This window comes from Sebastes fasciatus, chromosome 13 (assembly GCF_043250625.1).
Source record: "Sebastes fasciatus isolate fSebFas1 chromosome 13, fSebFas1.pri, whole genome shotgun sequence".
NCBI classification, from domain to species: domain Eukaryota; kingdom Metazoa; phylum Chordata; class Actinopteri; order Perciformes; family Sebastidae; genus Sebastes; species Sebastes fasciatus.
Genome location: NC_133807.1, coordinates 5,578,568 through 5,606,503, shown reverse-complemented (window position 1 = coordinate 5,606,503; position 27,936 = coordinate 5,578,568). Strand labels below are relative to the sequence as shown.

At 42.5% G+C, this 27,936-nt stretch overlaps 3 protein-coding genes across 9 annotated transcripts in view; all 3 read left to right on the top strand.

Moving 5' to 3' along the window:
- The window catches only part of ap2a1 (adaptor related protein complex 2 subunit alpha 1), a 30,061-nt gene extending 28,971 nt beyond the window's left edge, over positions 1 to 1,090 (top strand). For 3 of the 5 annotated variants that reach the window (XM_074655091.1, XM_074655090.1, XM_074655089.1), the window contains one exon: positions 856 to 1,021. In XM_074655091.1, coding sequence (XP_074511192.1) covers positions 856 to 933 — 78 coding nt within the window. In that variant the 3' untranslated portion in view covers positions 934 to 1,021. Of the gene's footprint in view, positions 1 to 855 lie in introns of all 5 variants that reach the window. The other 2 variants (XR_012596520.1, XR_012596521.1) reach the window with 1 other exon arrangement.
- The window catches only part of LOC141780036 (uncharacterized), a 69,421-nt gene extending 58,068 nt beyond the window's left edge, over positions 1 to 11,353 (top strand). The window contains exons 2-6 of one of the 2 annotated variants that reach the window (XM_074655093.1): positions 6,712 to 6,821; positions 7,050 to 7,144; positions 8,427 to 8,586; positions 9,188 to 9,311; positions 10,177 to 11,353. In XM_074655093.1, the coding sequence (XP_074511194.1) occupies positions 7,052 to 7,144; positions 8,427 to 8,586; positions 9,188 to 9,311; positions 10,177 to 11,029 (1,230 nt within the window). In that variant the 5' untranslated portion in view covers positions 6,712 to 6,821; positions 7,050 to 7,051 and the 3' untranslated portion in view covers positions 11,030 to 11,353. Of the gene's footprint in view, positions 1 to 6,677; positions 6,822 to 7,049; positions 7,145 to 8,426; positions 8,587 to 9,187; positions 9,312 to 10,176 lie in introns of those variants that run through there. The other variant, XM_074655092.1, reaches the window with a different exon arrangement.
- A 2,378-nt stretch (positions 11,354 to 13,731) lies between these two features.
- On the top strand, positions 13,732 to 27,205 carry rras (RAS related). 2 transcript variants are annotated; one of them, XR_012596516.1, is made up of 7 exons: positions 13,732 to 14,383; positions 17,768 to 17,855; positions 20,424 to 20,526; positions 21,427 to 21,535; positions 22,386 to 22,504; positions 24,317 to 24,457; positions 26,471 to 27,205. XR_012596516.1 is itself a non-coding variant. In XM_074655083.1 (6 exons), exons 1-6 carry the CDS (start codon positions 14,297 to 14,299, stop codon positions 24,402 to 24,404), a joined length of 594 nt encoding a protein of 197 aa, XP_074511184.1. In that variant the 5' UTR covers positions 13,732 to 14,296; the 3' UTR covers positions 24,405 to 24,621. The 2 variants fall into 2 exon arrangements, 1 of the variants encoding a protein (XP_074511184.1); XM_074655083.1 differs by lacking the exon at positions 26,471 to 27,205 and having other exon boundaries at positions 24,317 to 24,621.
- Positions 27,206 to 27,936: the final 731 nt, after the last annotated feature.

Genomic DNA, 27,936 nt, shown 5'->3' with positions numbered 1-27,936 from the left:
GTTACCATGGCACTTGGCAGCGTGTGATATATGTTAGACAGCAAGTGAACATTTTGAACTTTGTGTTGGAAGCAGAAAAAATGGGCGAACGTGAGGATGTGAGCGACTTTGACAAGGACCAAATAGTGCTGGCTAGACGACTGGCTCAGAGCATCTCCAGAACTGCAGCTCTTGTGGGATGTTCCCGGTCTGCTGTGGTCAGGACCTACCAAAAGTGGTCCAAGGAAGGAGAACCGGTGAACCGGCGACAGGGTCAGACCCGAGGCTCATTGATGCACGTGGGGAGCGAAGGCTGGCCCGTGTTGTCTGATCCAATAGAAGAGCTAATGGAGCTCAAACTGCTGAAAAGTTAATGCTGGTTTCCGATAGAAAGGTGTCAGAACACACAGTGAGGAGCAGTTTAGTTGCGTATGGGGCTGCGTAGCCGCAGACCGGTCAGGGTGCCTGTCCTGTCCTAATGTTATGGCTGATCGGTGTATATAATTCTATATAATGTGCGGACAACTTTACAATCCTATTTCTACCACTTCATTAGATATGTTGGATCAGTACTATTTTTTTTTTTATACATGCTCCAATTCTGAAATCAAGTTGTACATGTAGACCAGGTTCGGTGCCTTTACACCAACCTGAACAATGTGGCTGTTAAACCGAGACTAGACCCAGGACTAGACTAAAGCCAGTTCCAAATTATTGTTAGTCTTATCAGGTTTAGGGCTCTGATATATTGAAAAACAACACGTGGGCTTTCAAAGTGGGCATGCCTCATCACAATCAGACCCTTTTCACATTTTTCCCCAGGAGTGAATAATGTCTCTCCTAACTTTATCTCTCTCTCTCTCTGTGTGTGTCTAGATGTACCGTCTGACTCTGCGCTGCAGCAAGGACTCCGTGTCCAAGCGTCTCTGCGAGCTGCTGGCCGAACAGTTCTAGAGTCCAGATCTCTACCGTTAACCAGTACACCCACCACCCACCACCCCCTACCAGCGACCTGTCCCTGGAGCCCTCCCACCACACCTCCTCTTCCTCCTCCTCCTCCCTCCAACAAAAGAATCTTTGAGTAAAAAAGAAAAAAAAAAAAGGTGTAACCTCCATAAGGGAAAAGCAGCCACTGCTAGCAGCAGCGGCAATATTCTTGTCATTATTCTTGTCCCAGATTCTGATTCCAGTTCATCTTCTACTTGTTTATTAACATGATGCTACATTCTTGTTTTCGTTGGTGTTTACCTGTGTAGCTGGTGCCTGCATGGCCAGGTGAGTGTGCGAGTGCGAGTGCGAGTGCGAGTGCGAGTGCGAGTGCGAGTGCGAGTGCGAGTGTGTGTGTGTGTGTGAGAGCGTGTGTGTGTGTCCCATGGTTGTGCTGGGGTCCCATTCTGCTCCATCCTGACTGATGTAGTACTGATGCAGTGTGTGTGTGCGTGTGTGAGAGAGAGACTTCATTTGAATCTGTAGAGCATTCCTTGGAAGTCAAACGGATGAAGCCGTTTATATTCCACACATGCACTCATACCCTCACACACAGGTGCACACCCACCCACACACACATACGCGCACACACTAGTATAAAACCTCCCATGATTCCTTGTGGTTCTGGTGGGATCCACTAATAAAATGAGACCTCGAGGGTCCAGAACTCTGATCTCTGCTGCTTCTGCCCACTCATTTCCGTCAAGCATTCCCAGTGGAAAAAAAAATGCACTTAAGAAGGCGTCGGGATCCTCTTTAAGACCCCCCCCCTCCCAACGTGAGTCACCTTACCCCCCCCTGAATGACCTGATTCCTCTCCTGGAAGCCCCCGTTAATGAGTCGCCTTTCATTTCAAAGAACTAGTGCACTCGTTTTATGTAATTTGATGTGTGTATGTAAATATGTGCCAGTGTATTACTTTAATTTTGCTTTCTGAGACATTCCCATCGTGCTTGTTGTTTAGAATCATTGCGATTACACCCCGAGCCACTCGAGTAGAAGGGATGGCACAGAATGGACACTATATGTAGATAACACAGGGATGAGACACGCAAGTGTTAAAACAGGCATTTTTTAGACTCGGCCTCAGCGTCTGTGAGTCGGTACACTCGGCGAGACAACAAACACGGATCTCATCGCTGAAGTCTTTTTCTCTCGTAAAAACTGGAACGTTCTTTTTTAAAACACTTCTGATAAAAACCTAAATCTCACCTTTTTGCGCAGCTCGTCCGAGTACGTTTATCTCGTTCTCTTGGAACAAGCCGCGCAAAAACGGGAGATTTCTACTTTATTATAAGCATGTTCGAGCGGCATGCTTTTAGTTTTACAAGACTGATTATTTGGCGAATGTGTGTGGTTTAAGTTCCCCACCTCTGATACAGAGCAGTGCAACAGCTGCTGGGACTGGATGAGACAGACCTAAGTGGGGATGTACTGCATCTTAGAGCCGTCATAGTTCCAGAGGACCCTGGTTACTGGCTTGGGTTGCTGCACCACCGTCTATACGGAGTCCAATTGATTTTCTTTCTGAAGAAGTAGAAGTGCGCAGCCTTATCTAGGACCAGAATAGGGCACAAATAGATGCACCGTAATCACATAGAACTATATAGATAGAGCTCTGAGCAGATGATGCTGCAGCTAAATCCAGAACCAACATATATATATATATATATGAGGCTGGACAGAGACATCAGTCTGATATACACATACAATATCTACACATTCATATTCTTGCTTCTCCAGCCAACCATTTATACAAGAGTAATCAATGCCAACAAATCTGTGTTGTGTACACAACCACTACAGTAATTGTTTATAGAGAAACACAGTTCTGTTCAGTAACTCTTCCCGGGCTTCCTCACGCACAAGCACTGATGTTGTGGGAGAGGACAGGATGTAAGACACCCAGATGTCCATTACAACTACAGGGGACTCAGTGTGTGTGTGTGTGTGTGTGTGTGTATGGGTGGGTAGGTGGGTGTGAGTGAATGTGGCTGTAAGCAGGTAAGAACAAAAAAAACAAAAACAAAAAAAAGCCCTAAAGACATTTCTAATACATGGTCACATTACATTCTGTGGCTGCACGGCAATCACAGGACATTGAACTTTGTAGTGGAAAAATGTAGTCATTCTGTCATTCTGTGAGTGTGTGTGTGTGTGTGTGTGTGTGTGTGCGTGTGTGTGTGTATGCAGTATCCACTAGCTAATGCAGCCTCATGTATCGGTGTTAAGAACCTGTCCAATACCTGTGTTAGAAATTAAGATTTACTCTGTAATGAAAAAATGTGAAAGTAAAACTATGCCATATATCTGATACGACGCCTCCTGTCTTGCAGTGTGTTTCTGTATACGCGGACGATAGCAACGTCTTCCTTCCAGTATATACACAGTATGGTGGTCAACGGGATTAAACCAGATTAAATGAAACATGAAGACATTTTTAAACTTCTGAGATTCTCAGAATTTGTCAGAAAAAGTAATGAAAAGTCAAACTTCCACTGAGGTAATTAAAGGTGTCTGTTGGCGGGTGATCTCCCCACTCACTGAATAATATAAAAAAAAACATAGTAATGGACAATGCTAAAAGTATGCCTTTTAGTTCACAGTTAAGCATTTTAATCCCTGTGTAATATTACTATAATATTCTCATATCTTTGTCGGGACCTGAACACCTTTGGTGTTTGCAACAGTGGTTAAGTTGTGAGAACACGGCTGCTAAGCAACGGTAATATTAACGTTACCGTCGGTGTCTAGAAGCCACAGAGGCTAACAATTTAGCAAGCTAGCTAAACAGTTAACAGAATGTAATAAATGCAAAGGCATAATGACGGAGGAGAAAGATGAGGCCGTTGAGAATATCAACATTTTCCTCAGACGTACTGTATTATAAAATTATGAAGAAATGGTGCCTTCAAATGGGGTCGTGTTCACGAGTTGGGCCCATATGAACGCCCCCCTCATGTCGTATTCACGATATCGGAAGTGGAAAGTTTCTGAAATTTCCGAGTTCACGACTTGTGACGTGTTTTTTCATGTTGACAGAAATGGCGGAAGTTATGGAAGTAAATTTTTCGGTGCATAATAAGTGAATATATTGTAATTTTGGTCGTATATTGTTTTTCTTGGTAATTTCATAATAGGTCAGAGGAAAATGTTGATATTCCCAACGGCCTCATCTTTCTCCTCTGTCATTATGTCTTTGAATTTCCTGCATTATGTTACCCGCTTGCTAGCTAGCTAAATCGTTAGCCTCTGTGGCTTCTAGACGCCGACGGTAACGTTAATATTGCCGTTGCTTAGCAGCGGCGTCCTCACGACTTAACGTCTTGAACGCCAAGCCCATCATGTACACGACTTCCCATGTCGTAAACACGAGCACACGAGTTTCATTTGAAGGCACCATATAACAATATAGGACTGAAATTACAATATATTAATTTATTATGCACCCAAAAATGAACTTCCATGGCCTCCGCCATTTCTGACAACGTCAACAAACATGTCACAACTCGTGAACTCAGAGCTTTAGTAAACACGGTAACCACCACCACCACATTTGAAGGCACCATAACATCGAAACGCTATGAATTGTGGGTAAATCCCTCAGGCAAAGTCTGCAGAAATGTGGACTTCTAGAAAGTGTTCATTAAGTGTTCAAAATGTCTGCAAGAGCGTCCTGAAGGACTTGATGATTTGACAGAGGGACAGCCCTTAAACCCTCACGGACTTTGCAGGAACACACCTCAAAGTCTGAGTCCGTGAGTGGCCGTTGAGACAGGACACTGGATGTATGTCCATCTTCTTGTTTTTGTTCTGTCTCCTTTTACCTTTCAGGGTGTTTTTGAATGTTTAAAGAGGTTCCTCGTGTTACTGCTGTGTGACACTTTGTCACAAATACTGCATCTAACCGTTATTTAATCTACAGGGGAAAGTAGCAACATTTGCTTTCTGACATTTTTCAACACTCTGCTCGCTCTCATGGACCCCCTACAGGAGACTCATCACATGTCTGATGCAGAAGTGCACACTGTTTCCACAGTCATGTGACACGGGCCAGCTCAGGGATGTTTTGGCACAAACATTAGGCTAACATATTGCAAACGTTTGGTGATGCAGACAATTTATATAATTTTATTATCAATGTTTTTGTTTTTTTAAAAGGAATCAATACCAAATGAGTAGCTTGGGAGTATTGAAGTATTAATACCAATATCGATCCGCTCATCCCTGATGAACAGACTCCGTCAATCAAAGCTTCGAGAAGGGAAGAGATACGGGACAAGATGAGAAGACTGAGAGAAAGAGAGAGGAGAGCGGAGGAGGAGAGGATCAGCATGATGTCCCCGTGCTGTCCAACACAAACACAAACTCACCTGATCCCATTAAAACAGTGTCATTGTAATAGGATAATATAATAGGAATTATAGGATTAATAATAATAGGATTATTATATAGTATTATATAACACATTTATGTTCTGTTTATGTTCTGTTTCCAATCCAAAATGGTGCAAAGTCAAACACAAAGATGAAATAAAGAGTATGTAATTTATCAAAACAATTTTAATAGGCTACACTTTGGCTACCATTACTCACATATTTGGTCATGATTAGATTTCAGTGGTGTCTGTGTGAATTAACCCATTACTAAAGTTAAAGCTGCAGTGGGTAGAAACGGAGCAAATATGATTAAAAAAAAGTTATTTTTATAAAAAGGTCACTGACAGTAGTGCATGAGACAGGTAAGCTGAAAAAAATCATGTTCCTCTGTGTCTTCTGGTGTCCTCCGATGCTCCTAATGGCATCTGCAAGATTTCACAGACCGGAGGAAAACAACCAATCAGAGCTGATCTGGAGTCTGCCGTCCAGCTGCTGTCTCTGAGCAGCTGTCAATCATTCGCAAACTCCGATCAAATGGTCAAACTAGGCAGCGCTGATCAAATATGAATCAATATCCTGTTACTGTAATGCCTATTTCTCTCCTCAGATGTTTTCAGAAACATCCCAGTAGTGCACGGTTTAGCTGTAAAATGAGAAAGTTTCTGACCCGGCAGCCATGTCGAGATCAAGTAAGTACCGCCCACCAGCCGGAGCACAGCCAATAGGAACGCTCTCTCTCTCTGAAATGACCTGTGATTGGTGTTTTAAAGCCTGAAAACAGCCATGAGGAGGTGCAGAAGTCTGAATTACAAGATCCTGAAAGGTTTTTATGGATTTTTTGCCCAGTGATGCTAAAAATATTCTGCCTACTGCCGCTTTAATTAAACATTGTCAACATGTTCAGATGTTTTTTGACCATTTTAGCCTCTTATGTCCAGATTGTAGTGTAGGATCATTGCAACATTTAACCTAATTCTGGTGTATAACTGCTGGTGCCACAATGTGACTGCAGCAAAGCAGTCAAGAAATGCCTTTATTGAATCATTTCATCAGAGATGTGCGCGTGAATGATATGGTGCTCGGTGGTGGTGTTGTTGATGAGGTAGCTGGTCGGTGAACTCCATCCATCCTGCTGCTGGAGGCTGACAGGCTGCCTCTCTCTCTCTCCTCCTCCATCTCTGCTGCTGCTGAGAGGGGGGGCGCGCTCACACACACATGCGGAGATGCGTCTGCGCGTGTGGAAAGCCTGGCACGGCGCTGATTGGCTAAAAATGACATCATCCAGTCGAGATCTATTGTTGGAAAGAGGATGAGCTCATCGTTTAGAAGTCAGTTTGTGAGCGCAGAGTGAGGACAGAGGAGGCAGCAGCAGCAGCAGCAGCAGTGGACAGAAGAGAGTCTGCAGACCTTTGACTGAGACCTGATCTGGGTTCTGCTATACTAAGAGGACGTGGCCAGTAACAGGGACACTTAACAGTGAGTAATAAATGAGTTGCACCATTTTGCATGAGAAAAATAAATAAATAGGAAAACAGCATATTTTTGCAATTTGTTTTCAGCTGGTATCAATGTGCAAATTTCAGGAAAAAGTTGCAGGGGAGTAGCTCCTAATGTTATTATGGCATTGTGGAGAAAACCTAGTGTTATTGCATCAGAGTTGATGAAATAAAGCTGATCCATGTGGGGGGTGTTGTTGTGCTGCAGAGATGGTGTGGTCCCAACAGAGCGATGCGGAACGGCCTGGACTCTCCGTCATCCTCCCGCAGCTCTACCTCGGAGCAGAGAGCGACGTGACGCAGGTAACACCGACCAGAGTCAAAGTCTATTCAGATCAACTGGGAATAAAATAAAAAATATATATTATAAAGTAGGATTAAATGTCCCATATTATGCTAATTGTCAGATTCATAATTGTATTTTGTGTTTCTACAAGAACATGTTTACATGATGTGATGTTAAAATAAAAACTTTATTTTCCTCATTCTGTCTGTCTGAATGTACCTGTATTCACCCTCTGCCTGAAATGCTCCGTTTTAGTGCATTTCAATGGAATTGCAACGGAATTGCGTTGCTAAGCAATAGTTTGGGTCCATGTTTCCTTCCTGTCAGCTGATGTCATTAACATACACTGCAACAGGAAATAAACTGGGACACATTTAGTATGTTTACGTTTAAATCTGTGAAATGGTCTAAATATTGTATATTTGTGACATCACAAATGGACAGAAACCCTAACTGTTTGTTTCAAACGCACAATTTCTGAATACGGGCTGTGTGTATTTATCTGTATATTGAGCGCTTCGATACTTTCACAGTATTTATATAGCACTTAAACCTGCTTTATAATATAAAAAAAAACGTTTTACAATATGGGCCCTTTAAGTGATATATAAATACTGTGAAAGTATCAAAGCACTCAATCCAAAGATAAATGCACACAGCGCGTATTCAGAAACTGTGCGTTTGAAACAAGCCGTTCTGTACATTTGTGATGTCACATTTCTACAATATTTAGACTATTTCACAGATTTAAACGTAAACATACTAAATGTGTCCCAGTTTATTTCCTGTTGCAGTGGATGTGAATGACATCAGCTGACAGGAAGTAAACATGGACCCCAAGCTGTTTCCTTGCAACGCAATTCCATTGCCATTCCATTGAAATGCGCTAAAACGGAGCATTTCAGACAGAGGGTGAATACGGGTATATTCAGACAGACAGTATGAGGAAAATAATATGTTTTTTGAACATTAAAGTATGTAAACATGTTCTAGTAGAAACCCAAAATACAAGTATGAACCTGAAAATGAGCATGATATGGGACCTTTAAGCAGTATTTCACTGTTGTATTTGGTCGAGATGGAGCTAATTTTAACTTCTTAATATACAATTGGGAAGTTAAAGCTGCAGTGGGTAGAAATACAAAGAATAAGAGACAAAAGATCCTAAATAAGGCTCCACAATCAACAGTGAAAATCATGGAAAGAAAATATAGGCTAGTTTCCTTTTCATGGAAAAGCATCTATTTCACTCTATTGACATTCGTGTGTGTGTGTGTGTGTGTGTGTGTGTGTGTGTAGGACCGGCTGGCCTCTCTGGGTATCTCCTATGTGCTGAGTGTGAGCCGCTGCAGCCCCCAGCCCTCCTTTCTGCCTCGCTCCAGATATCTTCGTATCCCCATTGACGACTCGCTGCGGGACAACCTGCTGCCCTGGATCCCACAGGCTCTGCACTTCATCGGTCAGTACTGTCACTCACCATCCCACAGTATCACAGTAATCACCATCTTAACAACCATTTTACCATCTCATTATACCTCCAAATTCTAATACAGATATTTCCAATAAAAATAAACAGTCCAGTTTCCACACAGAACTTATCTGCAACATCAATTTGACTAGTCAAAACTCTAATTCAAGATATCCTTAATTACATTTTGACTTGTACGATTCAAACTACTTTTGCCGTTCATGTGTATGGAGATTCACATTACGGATATCCACAATTCAGTTGCGGATATCCGCAATTTGAATTCTGACTAGTCATAATTCCAGTTCAAGATATCTTTAATTCCCCTCAATTGAAGATATCTACATTGTCCTTTTTAGATATATAAAATTAAATTTTGATTAGTCAGAATGACGTTGTAGATATCTGTAATGTCAGAAGGGGGCGCTACGGGACTTGAGATGAAGTTATTCAAACATACTATGGCGCTGCACTGCAGCCGTATGGGTTTATAAAGTGTTTCTAGAGACAATAAATCTACAATACGCTGTAAATTTCTAACCAAACTAAACTGTGCTGTTTGACTAACTGTCGCTCTCTGCTGTGTGCTCAGATGCAGCCATGTCCTCCGGTGGGTCCGTGTTGGTTCACTGTGCAGCAGGAATCTCTCGCTCCCCGGCCCTGGCCGTAGCCTACATCATGTACAGCCTGGGAATGGACCTGGACCACGCGTACAGGTATACGGCACACATTCATACTGCAGCCAGATCTGAGCCGTGCTGCCATTCATTCTATATCTGCCAGTCAAGTCAAGTCATATTTTTATTTATATAACCGCAAATCATTACTCTATAATTTACCCAACATTGGCCAAAAAATTTTGGCATCAAAAAATTTTTTGCAATTGAAAACAAAACCTGAACTGAAAAAGGAAACATTGGCATTGAAACAAGTATCTCAAAGACTGAGCTGCTCCATCCCAATTTCCCCCAACTCTGTGCCTATCAGGCAATGTCTCGCAAGTAAAAAGAATCATACTTATTGTCCTGACCATTGCCAAGAAAATCGTTGTGAAGAATTGGAAGTCAAGAGTTGCTACTAAAGCTTCAGTAGGCAGTATATTTTTGGCATCACTGGACAAAAATGCCAATTATAACCTTTCAACATATTGTAATTCAAGTGTTGTGAGAGAAAACTAGACTTCTATACCTCCTCATGGCTCTGTTTTCAGGCTTTAAAAAATCTAGCCTGTGACGGGAGACTTTGGCCAATCACAGGTCATTTCATTGAGAGAGAGAGCGTTCCTATTGGCTGTGCTCCGGCTGGTGGGCGGTGCTTGGTATTTCCTCAACTATTGTCAGGATATAGTGACCGTTTTATAAAAATAACTTTTCTTAAATCATATTTTCTCCGTTTCTACCCACTGCAGCTTTAACTGTCATTTTGCACTAATTTATAATAAAAAAATAAAATAAAATCCGATGACTGTCCTGATACTGTCTGACTGCTCTGTATATCAGTGTGGAATATCAACCTGAGTCTGTGTGTGAGCTGTTGAGGACTAATAGCCCTAACCCACATCCCGTCTGTCCCCTTCATAAGGTTTGTGAAAGAGCGACGGCCCTCCATTTCCCCAAACTTCAACTTCCTGGGTCAGCTGCAGCACTTCCAGGGCACTCTGAGCCAGAAGGCCTCTGGCGGCGACCTCCTCATCCAGCAGCAGCTGGACAACCGTCTGTCGTCCATCAATGACGCCGTTAACCACGCTCACATCAGTCAAAACATGAATTATCAGGCTGACGGCATCGCCAGCGAATCAGCAGAGGCCAAACAGGCACGCAAAGAGAATTACTATCACACAGACGACACACAGCAGAGACGCCCCCGTTCGGACGGAGGAGGCGGTAACCAGCAGCTGTCCCTGTCGGGGAAACTTCGGACTCTTCATTTGCCTCTCAATCAAATCCAGACGCCGTGTGAAGTCCCAGCTCCGAGCCCCCGTGAGCCAGTCAAACCAGCAGCCCCAACGCCCACGCAACTCCAACTCCCAGCAGGCTCTGCTTCTCTATTGGAGAAACGCAAAAGCCTCACCCTCTTTTTGACCCCTTCGGGAATCTGCCCTCCCTCCTCAGCAGGCAGCAACCATCAGCAAGCAAGGGGGGGCACCACCACCACCACCACATCCACAACCGTCCACGCTAAGGAAACGGGAGAAAAGGCTGAGACAAAGACACAGAGTACCACCGGCTCCCACAGGCAGGCAGGGGACACCCCCAGGGAGCAGAGGCCCCCCCACAGCAAGTGCAGCACAGCAGAGGTGAAGGAGCAGGGCCTGGCGTCGCCGTTCAGCTTCACCCTCAGCAAGCTGCTGGACTGGGGTGAGAGGGTGCTGCTGGGAGGGATGTTCGTCCACCCGGTCAGGATGGGACAGCCCGCACTGCCGTACAGATGCTGAGGGATCCTGGGTGGGGGTGTTGGGGGGGTCAGGATAAGGTTAAGGATGCTTGTTGTGTCTGTTTGTGTCTGTGCATGTTTTGTCAAATTACACCATGTGGTACATACCTGCTGAAAGAACTGTTCTTCTTCTATTTATTATTTATTTATTTATTGCAGAGCTGAATATAAGAACTATAAACCTCCACAAAAAAATGCATCTTGTTTATTACGTATTGACACCGGTCAGCTTAGCTTGACATTTGTATACGATTCAGTTATTTTAAAAGACTTTTGGAACAATGGCTTGAGATGTATTTACTGAATAATAAAAGATTACATTTCATCCGTGTCTTATTGCCTTTTTCTCAGTGTGGTTCTCAACATTATGTTGCTTTTTTTCCACAAATTAGCAACAGTTTACAACAAGTAAAAACATTGAAATATAATTGTTATCTCTGTTTAGTCATTAAAAAAATGATATTTTTGATACAAATACATGGCGCCTAAGAGCCACACATTAGTTGCACATATCTCACAATATTTGCTTTTTAAACGTTTTGCCGGGACACACGTGGAATGTGAGGAAAGGCAAATATATTGTGCAGGAGTGCAAAAGTAATGAAGGGGTTCAAGTGTAGTAATGCAAATACAAATACTTAAGATGGTTAAAGTGGCAGTAGGCAGTATATATTTGGCATCATTGGGCAAAAATTCTATAATAACCTTTCAGCATATTGTAACCCAGGTGTTCTGAGAGAAAACTAGACTTCTGCACCTTGGTGCACCTCTGCACCAAGCCCCCAGGAGGAGCGCCGGTTGTTGATCCCAACTTGCATAGTGGTCAAACGGCGGTACTGCAACTTCCGTGTCTGTCACGTGATGTCATCGGGCCCATAGACTTACATTGGGAAAGAGACGTCTGTAACTCAGCGGATAATTTTTTTTTAGGTGAATCAACTTCCCAGTACGAACACTCTAGTAGTCCTTATTTAAATCATTAGGTTTTAAAGTTGTAAAACGCACTAATAGCTGAACCCAGAGTTATTTCCCTTCCTCCGTTCATGTAAATGAGACCCAGACCGAGGCTGGAGCGCAAGCCGTGACGACGGCGTGACGTTGGGACCCCGTGACTGAGTCATGTGACCGAGTGGACGCTACTGCGCATGATCCATGTGCCCAAGATCCGGGTACTTTTCCGGGTGGAAGTCGAGCCATTTTGTCTTCATGCGCCACTTAGCAACTTTCATAGGAATGAAGGGGGCCCAGCCTCCAACGCTGTATCCAGTTCTCTTAAAGGTCCCATATTATGCTCATTTGAGGGGATCATGAAATTTTGAATTTGAATTTTGTGTTTATACTAGAACATGTTTACATGCTGTAATTTAAAAAAAAAAATATTTTCCTTGTCCTGTCTGCCTGAATATACCTGTACTTACCCTCTGTCTGAAATGCTCCGTTTTAGTGCATTTCAATGGAATCGCAATGGAATTGCGTTGCTAGGCAACAGTTTGGGTCCATGTTTACTTCTTGTCAGCTGATGTTATTCACATCCACTGCAACAGGAAATAAACTGGGACACATTTAGAATGTTTACATTTAAAACCGTGTGATGGTCTAAATATTGTATATTTGTGACATCACAAATGGACAGAAATTCTGACGGCTTGTTTCAAACGCACAACTTCTGAATACGGGCTGTGTGTGTTTCTGTGTATAGTGTGCCTTTTGATAGTTTACCAGTATTAATACAGCACTTAAACCTGCTTTATAATATAAAAGATATGAAAATCTCACTTTTAATAATATGGGACCTTTAAAACATCCATGCTCTGCAACAAAGTGTGCTCCGGCCGGTGGGCGATGCTTGGTATTTCCTGAACTTGATCTCAACATGGCTGCCGGGTCACAAACCTTTCTCATTTTACAGATAAACAGTACACTACAAGATGTTTCTGGAAACATTTGAGGAGAGAAATAGGCATTACAGTAACATAATATTGATTCATATTTGATCAGAGCTGCCTAGTTTGACCGTTTGATCGGAATTTGTGAGTGATTGACAGCTGCTCAGAGACGGCAAGACTCCAGATCAGCTCTGATTGGTTGTTTTCCTCCGGTCTGTGAAATCTTGCAGATGCCATTAGGAGCACCGGAGGACACCGGAGAGGACACTGGAGGACACAGAGGCACATGATTTTCTTTTCAGATGACCTATCTCATGCACTATTGTCACTACTGACCATTTTATAAAAATAACTTTTTTTTAAATCATATTTAATCTCTCTATAGTTTTCTCCCAGAACACTTATTACAACTTGCTGAAAGGTTATTATGGAATTTTCCCCCCAATGATGCCAAAAAGACTTCCTGCCTACTGCAGCTTTAACTCTGACTGTTAGAGCAACTCTGTCTCTGGCAGGAGTCCAGATAGGGAGGTAGGTGAGGTATGTGCCGCCTCAGGGCGCACTACACACAATTCCAACGCATTCCACGTTTGGGTTGAAATCCTGAAGGGCGTCGCGCTCTCTGGTCTCTAGAGGGACTGAAAGATAACATCAAACAAACCCCAACTTTATAAATTGAAGAAGTTGACTTCTCAGTGTTGAAGTGATGTCACGGATAGGTATCTCCACATGACCAAATAAGGAAACTCACACATGAAAGAGGAATTTGTGTTTTTCTGGTCAAGTTTTCAGTTTTTAATTATTAGAAAGAAGCTGAAGTTTGAGTGCTCCATCATGTCTCTTTTCCTGACATACCTGTACACCGGCTGTGTGTGTGTGTGTGAACATTGAGTGCGTGAGCTGCTTTTAGTATCTTGAGGAAGAAGAGAAGAGGAAGCAGTTCCGCCCCCAGAATCAGCCTGGAGGCCGAGGAGGAGGAGGAGAAGAACAGAAGAGAGAGAAGAGTTTAGCTTCAACCCCCTGAGCTAACATTACTGCTGCTGTTCCTGCTGCTGCTGCTGTTACTGCTAGCACAACTGTTGCTTCTCCAGCTGCGGATGGACGGAGGGACTGCGGCGGGACTTTGTCTGCTCGTGTTGTAGAAAACCTCGTTGTAGAAAATGAGCTTCATGTAAAAGAAGTTTCAGTTCGATCGGATCGTCCATGCTGCTGGTGTCTTCATGCTAACATTAAACTAACAGGAGGATCTACTCGGCTCTACTTTTCCACTTTTGGATTTTTCTTTTTTCCTTGTCGTGGCTTGTCGGGTTGTTTCTTTGTAGCTCCTCATCAGGCCCTGGAGGACAATCTCTGATCAGGACTAATCCCAGTTCAACACCAGTATGAGTGCAGACGAGGAGAGATTCAAACTGGTGGTGGTGGGAGGAGGAGGGGTGGGCAAGAGCGCCCTGACCATCCAGTTCATCCAGGTATACTCACTCTACACAACATCTGGATACTAGCCTGACTCAACATCTGTACGGACTAGGCTACATATCATACTGTAGGCCTCCCTTACAAACAAGGATGCTAGTTTAGTATACTTACTTTTAATCTAAGAGGCTATGCTTTCAGATGACTTTTTATGTACTCATCAGAGTTGAATTTAGCAAAATGATACTTCAGTATACTTGGCTTATATACCGACAAGTATACAGAAAAGTATATTGGCTTACACAGAGGAGTATAGGCTAAGTATATTTTAAGTACTGTAAGTTCACTTAAGAAAATGTACAAGTATACTTGTAGTATAGTTCATATTATAGTTGCAGTACAAATTTAAAGTATACTTTTATGTACTTATCTGGAATAAACTTAAAAATTATACTTAAGTATACTCGGCTTAAATACTGACAAGTATACAGAAAACTATATTTGGCTAAGTACTATAAGTTCACTTAAGAAAGTATACTTGCAGTAAAAACGTTTAAACTAGTAGTTTACTGAGAGTATACTTTAAAGTGTATGCTTTCAGATTACTTTTTATGTACCTCTCAGAGTTAAACTTAGCAAAATTATACTTCAGTATACTTGGTTTATATACCAACAAGTATACAGAAAAGTATAGGCAAAGTATATTTTGCTAAGTTCTATAAATTCACTAAAGAAAACATACTTGGCTCATACTGACAAGTATACAGAAAAGTCTAATTATACTTGGCTTATACTTGTACTTCATCTTTTAATTCTAAGTTAGTATACTTTTAGTATAAAAACTATTTAACTAGTAGTTTACTGAATATACTTTAAAGTGCACTTTCATAAACTATAAAGAGGGCTACAAGTATATACAAGTATACTTGCAGTATAAAAACTATTAAACTAGTAGTTTACGCCACAAGTACAACACTAGTAATCTTAACAGTATACCTATAAGTTCACTTGTAGTATGGTTCATATTATGGTTGTAGTACAAAATACAACTTGGATGTAAACTAGTTGTGTACTCAAAGTTTACTACTCAAGTATACTTATAAGTATACTTTTATAAACTAAAAAGTGGGCCAATTTAGTCCCAAGAAGTATTGAAGTAGTACACTTACAAGTATACTACTAGTACATTGATATTAGTATACTTATTACTTAAAGTATACTTGGGAATAAACTTGAAGTATACTTCTTTTTTTATAAGGGCTACTCTGTTGCATGTATAATGTCATGTTAACATCACATCATACATTATGGTGTTGGGAATACTGCTATAAAGGGTATAAGTTAAGTATATAAGTAACAAATAACTTTATTATTGGTTAATAATTCACTCACTAATGCTTCATATATCAGCTACTGGCTATTAATGGGAAAAAACATGCCGGGTTATGGAAAATCTCTGGCTGGTGAGTCATTGATAGTCATGTCATTACTCACCGGCTTCTCACAATTTATTGCTTCTTACTGCAAGAACAATATGTAACTAATAAGAATAGATCAAGTCTTGAATTGTATATGTGAATAAGTTATTAAGAGATGCTCTTTTCCAGAGGGTAAATGGTCAAACGGTCCAGTGGAGTGATTGTCCTGATGAACTAAAAAGGGCTGAAAAGGCAAAGCATAGTGTAAAGGGGATTTTTCACAACCTGGCAACCCAAATTGTTGTTCACATTATTACTGATTATTAGTTATTACCGATCTATGAAGCATTGGTAAGTGATTTATAAAGGATACAACCTATAAACCCTTTACACAGGGTGCATCAGTCATGTGTAGGCCTACCTTAAGATGAGATGTTTGAAAGTCTTTCTCCGAGCTTCGCAGCAACGTCGGTTCCATTTCCATGCTGTACATGAAAATCAGTAAAAGTTTGGACAAGTTTGGAAAACTAAGCATGCAGACATGATGTTCATTGTGAGGGATTATCTAACAGTTGCTGCTGAAACACCCTGTGCACCACAGGTCAAAGCTCTTACTTATCATTGATTCATACTTTATTGTTTAAAACAATGTCTGACTGTCATGTTATGTCTGACTATGACTGGCTGGTTGCATTGCCTCAACACAGAACACACATGAAAGAACAGGACACTGATCTTTTATCCAGCTACAAGCAAGACAAGTCATTGCATCAGAGCTATAAAGGCATAAACACATACAAATGCAACAACAGTGTCGTAAAGTGTAGAAAATGTTGGTAGTAATGCGAAGTATGTGGGGGTTTGTAGTAGGGGTGTAAGAAAATATGGAGTATCGCAACATTATGTTTTGTGATACTATATCGATTCTCAGAAATACTACATTGATTTTTAATTGTTTACATGCAAAGAATAACTCAGTCAATGCTTTATTTCATTTGCAAAGATATGCATCCTCTCTCTGTGATAAATGCAAATGCAGATCCACTCATCGACACAAGCGCTCGTCTGCCTCGCAGCCTCTGTGCTCTACTGTGTTCTGTCGGTACATCTGTAATATTAAAATACACCTTACCTACAGGCTACATAACATACAGACTATCGGACTATTATCATACTGTCGGAGATGTATGATATTCTAGTAAGATATAGATTTGTTTCCACATCCGTTCTTGTAACCAGAGATGGGGCATAACTAAAGTTCTGTTCAGACCTGGCATTAAGATGCGTCCTCAGTGATCGGATCACAAGTGGACAGCTTTAAGTACGTCTGTTCACACATGGCATTAGAATGCGTCTCCGCATGCGGCTCGAGTGGCCACTTGTGATCTGATCTCACTTCCCCGCTCTGTATGCAAATAATGTAATATTACGTCACAACGTCTTGCTGTATTAGCCGTGTGTTTACTACGTGTTTATTTGCATATAGAGCGGGGAAGTGAGATCGGATCACAAGTGGTCACTGGAGACGCATTCTAATGCCAGGTGTGAACAGACATACTTAGAGCAGTCCACTTGTGATCCGATCACTGAGGACGCACGTTAATACCAGGTCTGAACAGAACTTTAGTTATGCCCCATCTCTGGTTACAAGAACGTATGTGGAAACAAATCTATATCTTACTGGAATATGAGGAAATACCAAGCACCGCCCACCAGCCGGAGCACAGCCAATAGGAACGCTCTCTCTCTCTCTGAAATGACCTGTGATTGGCCAAAGTCTCCCGTCACGGGCTAGATTTTCTAAAGCCTGAAAACAGAGCCATGAGGAGGAGCAGAAGTCTAGTTTTCTCTCAGAACACTTGAATTACAACAGGCTGAATGTTATTATGGAATTTTTTGCCCAATGATGCCAACAAATTGTTGGAATCTTTGAGATATAGTCTACTGTTAGCAGCCAACAGCTGCAGTATATAAACTGTTCACAGCAGTGGTTTTGTTATTAACACTGAGTGTGTTCTTCAGTCCTACTTTGTGTCAGACTACGACCCCACCATCGAAGACTCCTACACCAAGATCTGCACCGTGGACGGAAAGGAGACCCGGCTGGACAGTAAGGCTCCGCCGTCACACACTGGATATGAATTCATATACTTGCAACACTGTTTGGGTCGAGCGTGTGAAAGGCTTTTGTTTGAAAGCAGAGAGGGTGTGTTGCACGGTGATGTGATATGACACAGGCAGTGGTGTTTGCTCTCTGGATGTTTCATTCCCTTGTTAGGACTTGTACTTGGCCAGTGTTACTGCATGGAGCCAGGCGGCAGTTGTGTTGGGTCACACTGCTGTTTCACCACACAGTAATAATTTATATGAATCATCAGATGAACTCTGCTTGTGTTGGTGTCTGCCTGCTCTTTATAGATTTACATGTTTGTTTACAGCACTGTAGATCTTAGAATCCTCTGAATTCTTCTCTATACCTCCGCCCTTCATGAACATTACTGAAGACCAAATGGGTGAACAGAAGTAGTAGGAAGTCATTATATCTAAAAGCACTTAGATTTGATATTGGGAGCACTTGCCATATGCTATAATGTATGTGTACACAGATGTGTCAGTGTGTGCTGTGGGTGGGACTAGCATATCATGACACAATGCTCTGTCAGAGACCTCAACAGGAATATGGGCTTCCTTAGCCCCACTTTGTGCCTCTCAGGCTCATTGTAGCGGTACGTTTGAGTCACACAGATAAACCTTCGTCTTTCTGGAAGTTAACTCCCTGGTGAGTTTTTAGGAAAACCCAGACGGGCGTTAAGCAACACTTGCTGGTTTACAGGTAACCCTCAAAGACTACTTATAACTTGTTTCACCAAGCTGTGACTCCGTTCCCTTAAGTGCATATCTCATATAGACTGATTTGTATCACGTGAACCCAAATTTAAAGGTTTTTATTATCAGTATGACACATTTTGCTCCAAAACCCGATGTTAAGGTCGCCCCTTGGAGTAATTGAGAACGTCCCAGCTCGAAGTTTTATGTTTAGTCTCCGATTCAGGTGAACTAAAGCAGCCGGTTTCTAACCGTCTATATCAATGTTTCTTTTTTTTTTCCATTATTGTGTATACAAAATAAGGGCAAGGTCATTTCTGGCAACTTTGGAACATCTTTGGATTAGTAATAAATTGAGTTGCAACTTATAAAGCAATTCAAGATTTGTATGTGTTTTTAGAAGTCTGAGGATTCTGGAAATAGCTCCAGAGCAGCAGTAAGCTCTGCAGAGATTTATCTTTCTTTTACTCTGTGTCATGAATCTATCTGATAAAACAAGAGAGGCACAAAGGGGGCAAAGTGTTGCTGTGGTCACAACTTCTGGCAACTCTTAGAAATGGTTGTAAATGAACCCACTCATATGGCATGTCATCATATAACACGCAGCAAGCTCTGGCTGTTGTAACACTGGTTGTGTTGTGATTTTGAATATATAACTGAAATATGCCAAGTTACTTCATTCATCATCCTCTTCAGCACCATGGTCCAGCACTAGTCCTGTTTGGATTGATTTTTTAATCATCACTGCCACCTGGCCATCAGGAAACCTTCATCAACATAACCAACCATGAACTAACACTAATAACTAATAATAATTCATGTTGTGGGATTATTCCTTATTTCATGGGCTGTTTGGGGATTTCTACATTATTATTACATATTTATATATAAAAACAAAACAAATGAAGCATTCGAATATTGATTTTGGAGGATGATTACCATGGCAACGGTTGAAGCTTCAAAGCATTTGGGTCGACCCTAAGCTGCGGGTAACCTCTGGCCGCACTTTGCCGCTAAAAAGTTAAAACTTTTCCCAACTTTTACGACATAAGGGAAAAGATATCCGCACACTTATGCAGTATTCCACTTTATTCTAAGCTTTCGACGTATGCTCTGATGAAGGTCTGACAGACCGAAAGCTTAGAATAAAGTGCATAGATCTAAGTGTGCAGATATCTTTTCTCTTATCTAAGATTAAGACAGGTGGAGTGGTGATTACCCAACTTTTATGACAAATTCACACCAGAGCAGCAGCGAAGCGCGGCCTGCAGCGCTCTGCCGTACAATATCTGTGAAAAGCTGCGGTGGCCGCTCCTGAGCTCAGCGAGCTGCGAGCTGCGGCTGTTTGATTCTGCGGGGAAGTGCGACCAAGTTAAAAATTGAGAAAATTGAAACTTTAAGCGACGAAGTGTGGCCAGAGAGGACCCACAGCCGATCAGTAAACAGATCCTGTGACTCCTGTGTGTTCACCTACTGTATGTTACAAAGAATTTCTTCCTGCCTGAAACGCATGAACACGCCTCCCGGCCCCAGAAAAATGTCGGGAGCGGCCACTGCAGCTTTCCACCGACATTGGCAGCTCGCCGCAGGCTGCACCTCGCCACTGCCCTGGTGTGAACTTGGCTGTTATACCTAAACAGAGCCATCTTGGGTGCCTACATACATTTATGTTATACCTGGTCTCAATTATTGTGTAACACATATACTGTACTATAACATAACTTCTGATAACACATGGAAACCACCACTTTGTTTCTGTTGACCTGTACCTCTGTTAAAGATCCATCATGGCAGGAAAGTGAACGCATTTGAATACAGTATATATATGTGTGTGTGTGTGTGTGTGTTTCAGTCTTGGATACAGCAGGTCAGGAGGAGTTTGGAGCGATGAGGGAGCAGTACATGCGCTCAGGAGAAGGCTTCTTATTGGTGTTTGCACTCAACGACCGGGGCAGGTAATGGAGAAGCGTGCATGTCTGGAGCTTTCACCTCCACAGATTAGTGCTTCTTCCTCAGAGGTGGACACAGTGTGTTTGTCAGTGTAACCGTGTGACGCTGGCTGTCACTCACAGTGGAGTGGCAGTCTGTGTTCCTGCTAAAGAGGAAGTGCAGCGAGCCGTCGCTTGGTGGTGAGACGGACGTGAGGACTCGCTGTCCAGCTGTTATTTAGATAGTTACAGGGAGGGAGTGGACTCAATATATCACGGACAACCACAAAGTGATGTAATGTCTCACACATGCACTCAATAAAACGTATGTGAGACAATACTGTGAGCGTTACAAAACATCGTCTGGGGGGTTGTTGTATTAGTTGACATTAGGTCATAAATGAATATAAAAAAGAAGCACAGATGTTCATCTATACAGTTTGGATTGAAGCCATAGGGAAGAAGCAAATTACATTAACCCACAAATTAAATAACTACAGGACTGATGAATTGTTTTGTCTGAATGCATACATTAGTAGTTTTATATTCATTCATTTGGACCATGAGTGGGAGTTTTGAGATAGTTTTTCTGACAGTGTTTAGTGTATTTTGTAATTAACATACCCAGTAAACACTATTAACTGAAGGAAACCACATTTTATTGCATTATTCATTTCTCTAGTTGTCACCTTTTTGCAGTAATCATCATCATCATCATCATCATCATCATCATCATCATCATCATCATCATCTGCCTTTGTAAAGCATGTTTTCTGCCGCGTTTAACAGAGAAGAGTAGAGCTGATTTGATTGGTCATTATTGTGTCCATCTCCTGCACACGCAGCGCATTACTTCAAGTAAATCAGAATCTATGTTTGTTGATACTGTGATTACTAATTCTTTCCCTCTGTCCCCCCCCCTGACAGCTACCACGAGGTCCAGAAATTCCACACTCAGATCCTGAGAGTGAAGGACCGAGACGACTTCCCCATGGTGCTGGTTGGAAACAAGGCTGACCTGGAACAGCAAAGAGTGGTAGGTAACACCCTCACACATCCTGGGGGTGGGATGTTATAAAACTTTGGGTTAATGGGATCAGACTGACCTCAGTTATTAGACAAACTAATGTGATCAGCTGGACGAGGCCGCCTCATTTAAAGGAGGAGCAGCAAATCAGTTGACCATGTGACCCAGTCCCAGACAAATATCCTTAAGGGTCCCATATCGTGCTCATTTTCAGGTTCTTACATGCATTTTGTGTTTCTACTAGAACATGTTTACATGCTGTAATGTTAAAAAAACAACTTTATTTTCCTCATACTGTCTGCGTGAATATACCTGTATTCACCCTCTGTCTGAAACGCTCCGTTTTAGCGCATTTCAACGGAATTGCAACGGAATGCAACGGAATTGCGTTGCTAGGCAACAGCTTGGGTCCATATTTACTTCCTGTCAGCTGATGTTATTTACATACACTGCAACAGGAAATTAACTGGGACACATTTAGAATGTTTATGTTTAAAACCATGTAATGATCTATATAACTGTAGATTTGTGACATCACAAATGGACAGAAATCCTAACGGCTTGATTCAAACGCACAGTTTCTGAATAAGGGCTGTGTGTATTTCTCCGTATATTGAGCGTTTTGATAGTTCAACAGTATTTATAAAGCACTTAAACCTGCTTTATAATATAAAAGACATGAAAATCTCACTTTTTACAATATGGGACCTTTAAATATGGAGGATATAAATATGAACCTCGCTGTACAGTAATGTACCGGTGGACCGCTCATTACTGAAGTGAATGGAGAGTTAAATAATAAAAAAGGATGAGGTGACAGTGGAGGATCTTACTGGATTACTGTTTGCTTTGTCTGCAGATCTCCAGGGAGGATGCTCAGGCGTTTTGCAGAGAGAACAGGATCCACTACATGGAGGCTTCGGCCAAGAATCGCTACAATGTGGATGAATCCTTCTTGGAGCTGGTGGGAATTATCAGGTACAGTCCTTATTTCTTTTACATCATTTCAGTCAGGTTGGAGTAGCAGATTATGGGCCCTATTTACACAATCTATAGCAGCATGGTGTAAAGTGCATTTAGGGCGTGTCCAGGCGCATAATCTGGGTGCAAGGGGCAAAGGGGTTGTATTTTTCTGCTGAGGAAGCAGATGTGCTTGTGCGCGAAGTGAAAGTGCAAGGCTCAACAACAGCACTTGTGGACTCATCATGACTAGGGATGCTAATTTTGAAAAATGTTCTAAACCGATAACCGACCCTCGTTAACCGATTATTAACCGTTAACCGACAAGATTTGTGCCTCGCATGCAGCGGTGCGCCAGCTGCAGTGTAGGAGCACAACAGACAACTGAGTCTCCAGTTCACCGTCCGGGAGGGTTACTGTAGCAGCCATGATGCTGCGTGTAGTGTCACGGACATGCAACCTCTTTCCCAGTAAAAGTCTCCACCACACATTTAGTTTAGTTCAGCAGGTTGTCAGCTGTGTGTCTGCCCGGCGTAACTTTAGCGAGTGTCCGACAACCTGTGTGTGTATTTGTGCTACATTAGCAGCCGTAGCATTGCCTTCGTGCTCGCCGCCGCCACACACACATACAGTCTGTCAGCGCGGCGAAACTTTAACGAGTGTCCGACAGACCGTGTGTGTGTGTGTTGGCGGCGAGTGTGGGGTTGTTGATGGCGTTATAGTTGTGAACGTAGCAGTAGCAGTGTGTGTACAGTTTATTTGTCGGTGAATAAATGCTACATCTCCTCCGCTCCGCACCACTCAAGAGACCGGAGTCAACTTCCTGTATCCTGCAACTCCGGCTCCACCTCTTAAGGTGGGCTTTTAAGGTGGACCAGCATTTCTCCTTAAACTGACAAGTTTTTCTCAGCTTTTTAATGAATTATTAACATTTCTTTTAACCGTTTTAACCAATAGCGTTAATCGGTTAACGGTTAAAGGGACTATTTGTAACTTTGTAAGCGTATAAATGTAGCGGGTCGGCACACATGCGCGCTCGCATATGCGCGTTCGCGTGTAGCCGCTGTACCCTCCTCCTCTGCCTGCTCGCCTTCACTCAGACAGCTCAGCTCGCTCCACCTCTAGACGTGAACGCGCGTTCACTACACACTGCAGAAGAGTTAGTTTAGCTCTGAGAATATCTAGTGAATGTACAGGGGACGTTAGTGCAGAAATAACTGCTGCAGCTCCTCCAGACCAACAGAGGCTTTCCGTGTCTTGTGAAGTAACGGAGCTCTACAGAGATTTACGTTGTCTTCTCGTTACCGACCGGGTGCCGGTGTCTCCTCTGCTCTCTCCGGCTGCGGGCGGAGAGAGCAGAGGAGACATGCTGCAGAGCCCCGCTGCTTCAGCCTGCACTTAGGCAGGAAAAGCCAACACTAGGATCAGATCTAAATCATGTTCATGGAGAGACCTTCGTAGATGGAAGAAGGATGTTCCGGGAGGACGTACTGAAGTCCGGGCAGAGGGAGACTCAGCTAAGCCCCCAGGAAGAGCACTGGTCGTTGATGCCCATTTTCACATTGGCCAAAAATACTTTTTCCCATAGACTTACATTGGGAAAGAGACATCTGTCAACTCCCCAGTACGAACACTCTGATAGCCCTTATTTAATAATATGGGACAACCCCTTTTAAACCTGCATTAATAAATATTTGGGATCAAATATCAACAGTCAATCAAATGACACTGTGTAACGTGTACGAGGGGACACTGTGACCCTGTGACCAGAGGGCAAAACTCTATGAATGATTCATTCTTCTCTTTGTTTCTGCTCTTCTTCGTTCACAGAAGGTTTCAGGAGATGGAGTGTCCTCCTCCTCAAGCTCATCACACAAGGAAACAGAAGAGCGGTGGCTGTCCCTGTGTCCTCCTCTAAGCACTGTTACTATGGACACCAAAACCTCCTCCCTCTACAGCTTGTCCAAAAAGGTGTGTGTGTGTGTGAGAGAGAGAGAGAGCGATAGAGAGAGAGAGATACGGTGCATCATTTTCTTTCCAAATGGTTTCATTTGCACTTTTTGCCAAAAAGCAACATTTAAATCAATGTAATCTTTTATTTTAATGAGAGGATTTAAAGGGCGAGGTGTCAGTAGCAGCGGAGTTAGTTTGGTGGAGCGGCAGGACTTCAGGACTGTGGCCGGTGTCCCGGTGACGCGGAGTAATAATGACATCCCTGTACATAGTTAGTGTTTCACAAATAGAAATATCATCATATCATCATATCATCATATCATCACGGGTTGTAGAAATGAACAAGCTGCAGAGCTGACTGTGTGACTGCGTTTGGGAAAATCATAGAAACAATTGTTTCCAATATTGTGTCTTTAGTGTACAAAAATGGACATTTCAAACATGTAACATTTCAACTTCAGCTCATGAAATGTGGCACACCCCAAAGAGGAGCCGTTACATAAATGTGCTGTCATGTTCCATGCCTTCCTGCAGGGGGCAGCAGAGCCCCACAGCATCATCAGGAAAGGAAATGGAGCAGCACTTCCAGGCTATAGTTCTGTTTCCAGCTGCTGTGTTTGTCTTTTGGTGCCTCCTCCCTGTCTTCATCACTTGTGTTGCCTTAATGAGACAGAATATTGAAACATCCAAAAATACAATTCAACTCCAGTAGAGGAGCTCCTGGTTCCTTGGCCATGCACAGCCGACACTGGATGAGGAAGAGTCTAATTCGAGGTTACCTGAACAATCAATCTGGCAGTGCAGTATTCATGACAGCAGAACTTGTTTCAGTGTTTGCACATTTCAACGTTTGACCGGTGGGCATCATGTCGGATTGACACAAATAGTCTCTGGATGTTCATTGTTTTGGTGTTAGGTGGACTACGTTCTGGTACTAATGTCTTTTTTTCTCGATTCATTTTTTTTTTTTTTACATCTACATCATCAGTGTCTAAAAATTAGGTACATGTAGGGATTTACCGGTACCACTTTTTTTCAGGCTGAGTACAAGTACATGTACGCCGATACCGAGTACCGATACGAGTACTTCTCTGTGCCAAAAAACGTTGTGCCCCCAGGGCGGGTCTCAGCCCACTTAAAAAGGCGCCAGGGGTCTGCGGCGATGTCGGCAACCCACCCGACCCGTCTTGAAACACGGAACAAGGAGTCGTAACGCACGCGCGAGTCCGAGGGTGCAAGCAAATCCCCGTGGCGCAATGAAAGTGATGGTACGTGTCCACCGGGGCGTTTTTTATCGAGAGGGGACGTGCCACTTCCCAGCATTGGACGCTTGGTAGGATGCCACTAGACACAACACACTCGGCACCTGTTTGGAGGAACGCTTTCCCTCCGTGGGCTGCTGCTCCTGGCTTTCAAACCGGAAACAATATGGAGGCTTGTTTGGAAACTTTCTTCTCTTATTTCACGAAAATAGTTCAACGAAATGTGTTTCTGAAAACATTTGAAGCGAGAAATAAGCCGCTCCGCTGCTGAATCTGTCTTTATTTTGGATCGACAACGTTTATTTTAAAAGATTCTCTGGAGTTTCGAGAGGTGGAGAGTCGCGTCGGACGCCCGTGATTTACGTAAAGTAGACTAGAACTCAACTTTATGCAAATGAGGAATGGCCGTCGTGTAGCTCCGTCTCTCGTATTGCGCCGCCACGCTACAGGAATGGTGCGATGGGTCGGGCGCACCACCGGCCCGTCTCGCCCGCACCTTCGGGGAGGAGGAGCGTGAGCGCGTGCGATAGGACCCGAAAGATGCTGACGAGAGGTTAACGCCACGCTGCCATAAAGTTGTATCGGAGCCGTTTTGCGAGAGTACGAGTTCATAAGCACAGTATCGGTATCCGATACAGATATCGGTATCGGTGCATCCCTCGGTACATGTATAATGATGTTTTCTGTTTTTTTTACATAAATCAAGTGATGAAGTGGTGAAAGTTCATTCTTGACACAATAATCCTAACTCCAGGTTTTCTTTCTCTAGAGCTTTCAACTGCATCTCATGGTCTTCATCGAATGATGCAGGGACTCAATCATGGAGACGGTTCAGTTGTCATCACGTGACCTAATGTGGAACTTGACTCATGTAACGGCAGGTGGTCATATATATATATACTGTAGTGATCATGTGACCTCCCGCTGGATGCTCTGTGTTCAGCTGATACTGTCTGTTTCTGGTGTTCATTCACTTCTTGTCCAGGCTTCTCGCTGTTTGTAGTGTTCCCGTCATCTATCACATGTGATGTCATGATGATGTCATACACCGCATCTCAAGGGAGTTCCTGTCTTTAGGGCTGACAGTCCAGCCACCAGTCGTCCTATAACTGACATTTCTTACTAAGGTCACATGATGACAACTAAGCCATCTCCACAACTGAGCATTCCCTCGCAAAAAAACAAGTGTACTTCAAGTATATTTTATGAAGTAATCTTAAGTATACTTTAAGTATATTCCCAGGTATTCTTTATGTAATAAGTATACTAATGTCAGTGTACTAGTAAGTATAAATTGGCCCACTTTTTAGTTTATAGAAAGTATACTTATAAGTATACTTGAGAAGTAAACTTTTGAGTACACAACAAGTTTACATCCAAGTTGTATTTTGTACTGCAACTATACTATGAGCTATACTACAAGTGAACTTATAGGTATACTGTTAGTTTACTAGTTGTATACTTGTAGCCCATTTTTTTGTTTATGAAAGTACACTTAAAAGTATACTCTCATTAAACTACTAGTTTAAACGTTTTTACTGAAAGTATACTTGTAAGTGAACTTACAGTACTTAGCCAAATATAGTTTTCTGTATATTTGCCGGTATAAGCCGAGTATACTTAAGTATAATTTTAAGTTGATTCCTGATAGGTAATAGGTAATCTGAAAGCGTACTCTCTTATTTTAAGTTTAAAAGAAGTATACTTTTTGTAAGGGTTCACTAGTGAAGACAGTGTTATGAGGTTGAAAGCTCTGGAGAAAGCTGATAAATGGACCTTGACTTGAGGCTTCTTTTGTCTCGTAGTGGATGGGAAGCGCTGCTCTCTGTTCAGTCTTGAATGTGTGTAAAATTCTAGTATTGCCCAATTTATCTCATCGGAGAGTTCCACATTATCTCCGTTACAATCTCACAGGAAGCCTAAAGACCGCCGAGCCTTCTTCTGCAGAGCAAAAAAAATACTGGGTCCAGAATCACAGGGGATGCAGGGTGTGTTTGTTTCGGGTTTATTCAAATTACAAAATAGCAGCGAGCACATCTCCAACTCTTGAACAGTATCGGGTGCCAGGTAGTGGTAAGAACGGAAGAAACAAATCACCAGCACTCACAGATAAAGAGTCTTTTTTTAGTTTATTCTGGGCAAACAAACGAACGCGTTCCAGATATAAGCCGTCATCAGCGTGTTCTCTCAAGACGTTATGCCAGTTTTAGTATATGCATGATTACATAATAGGAA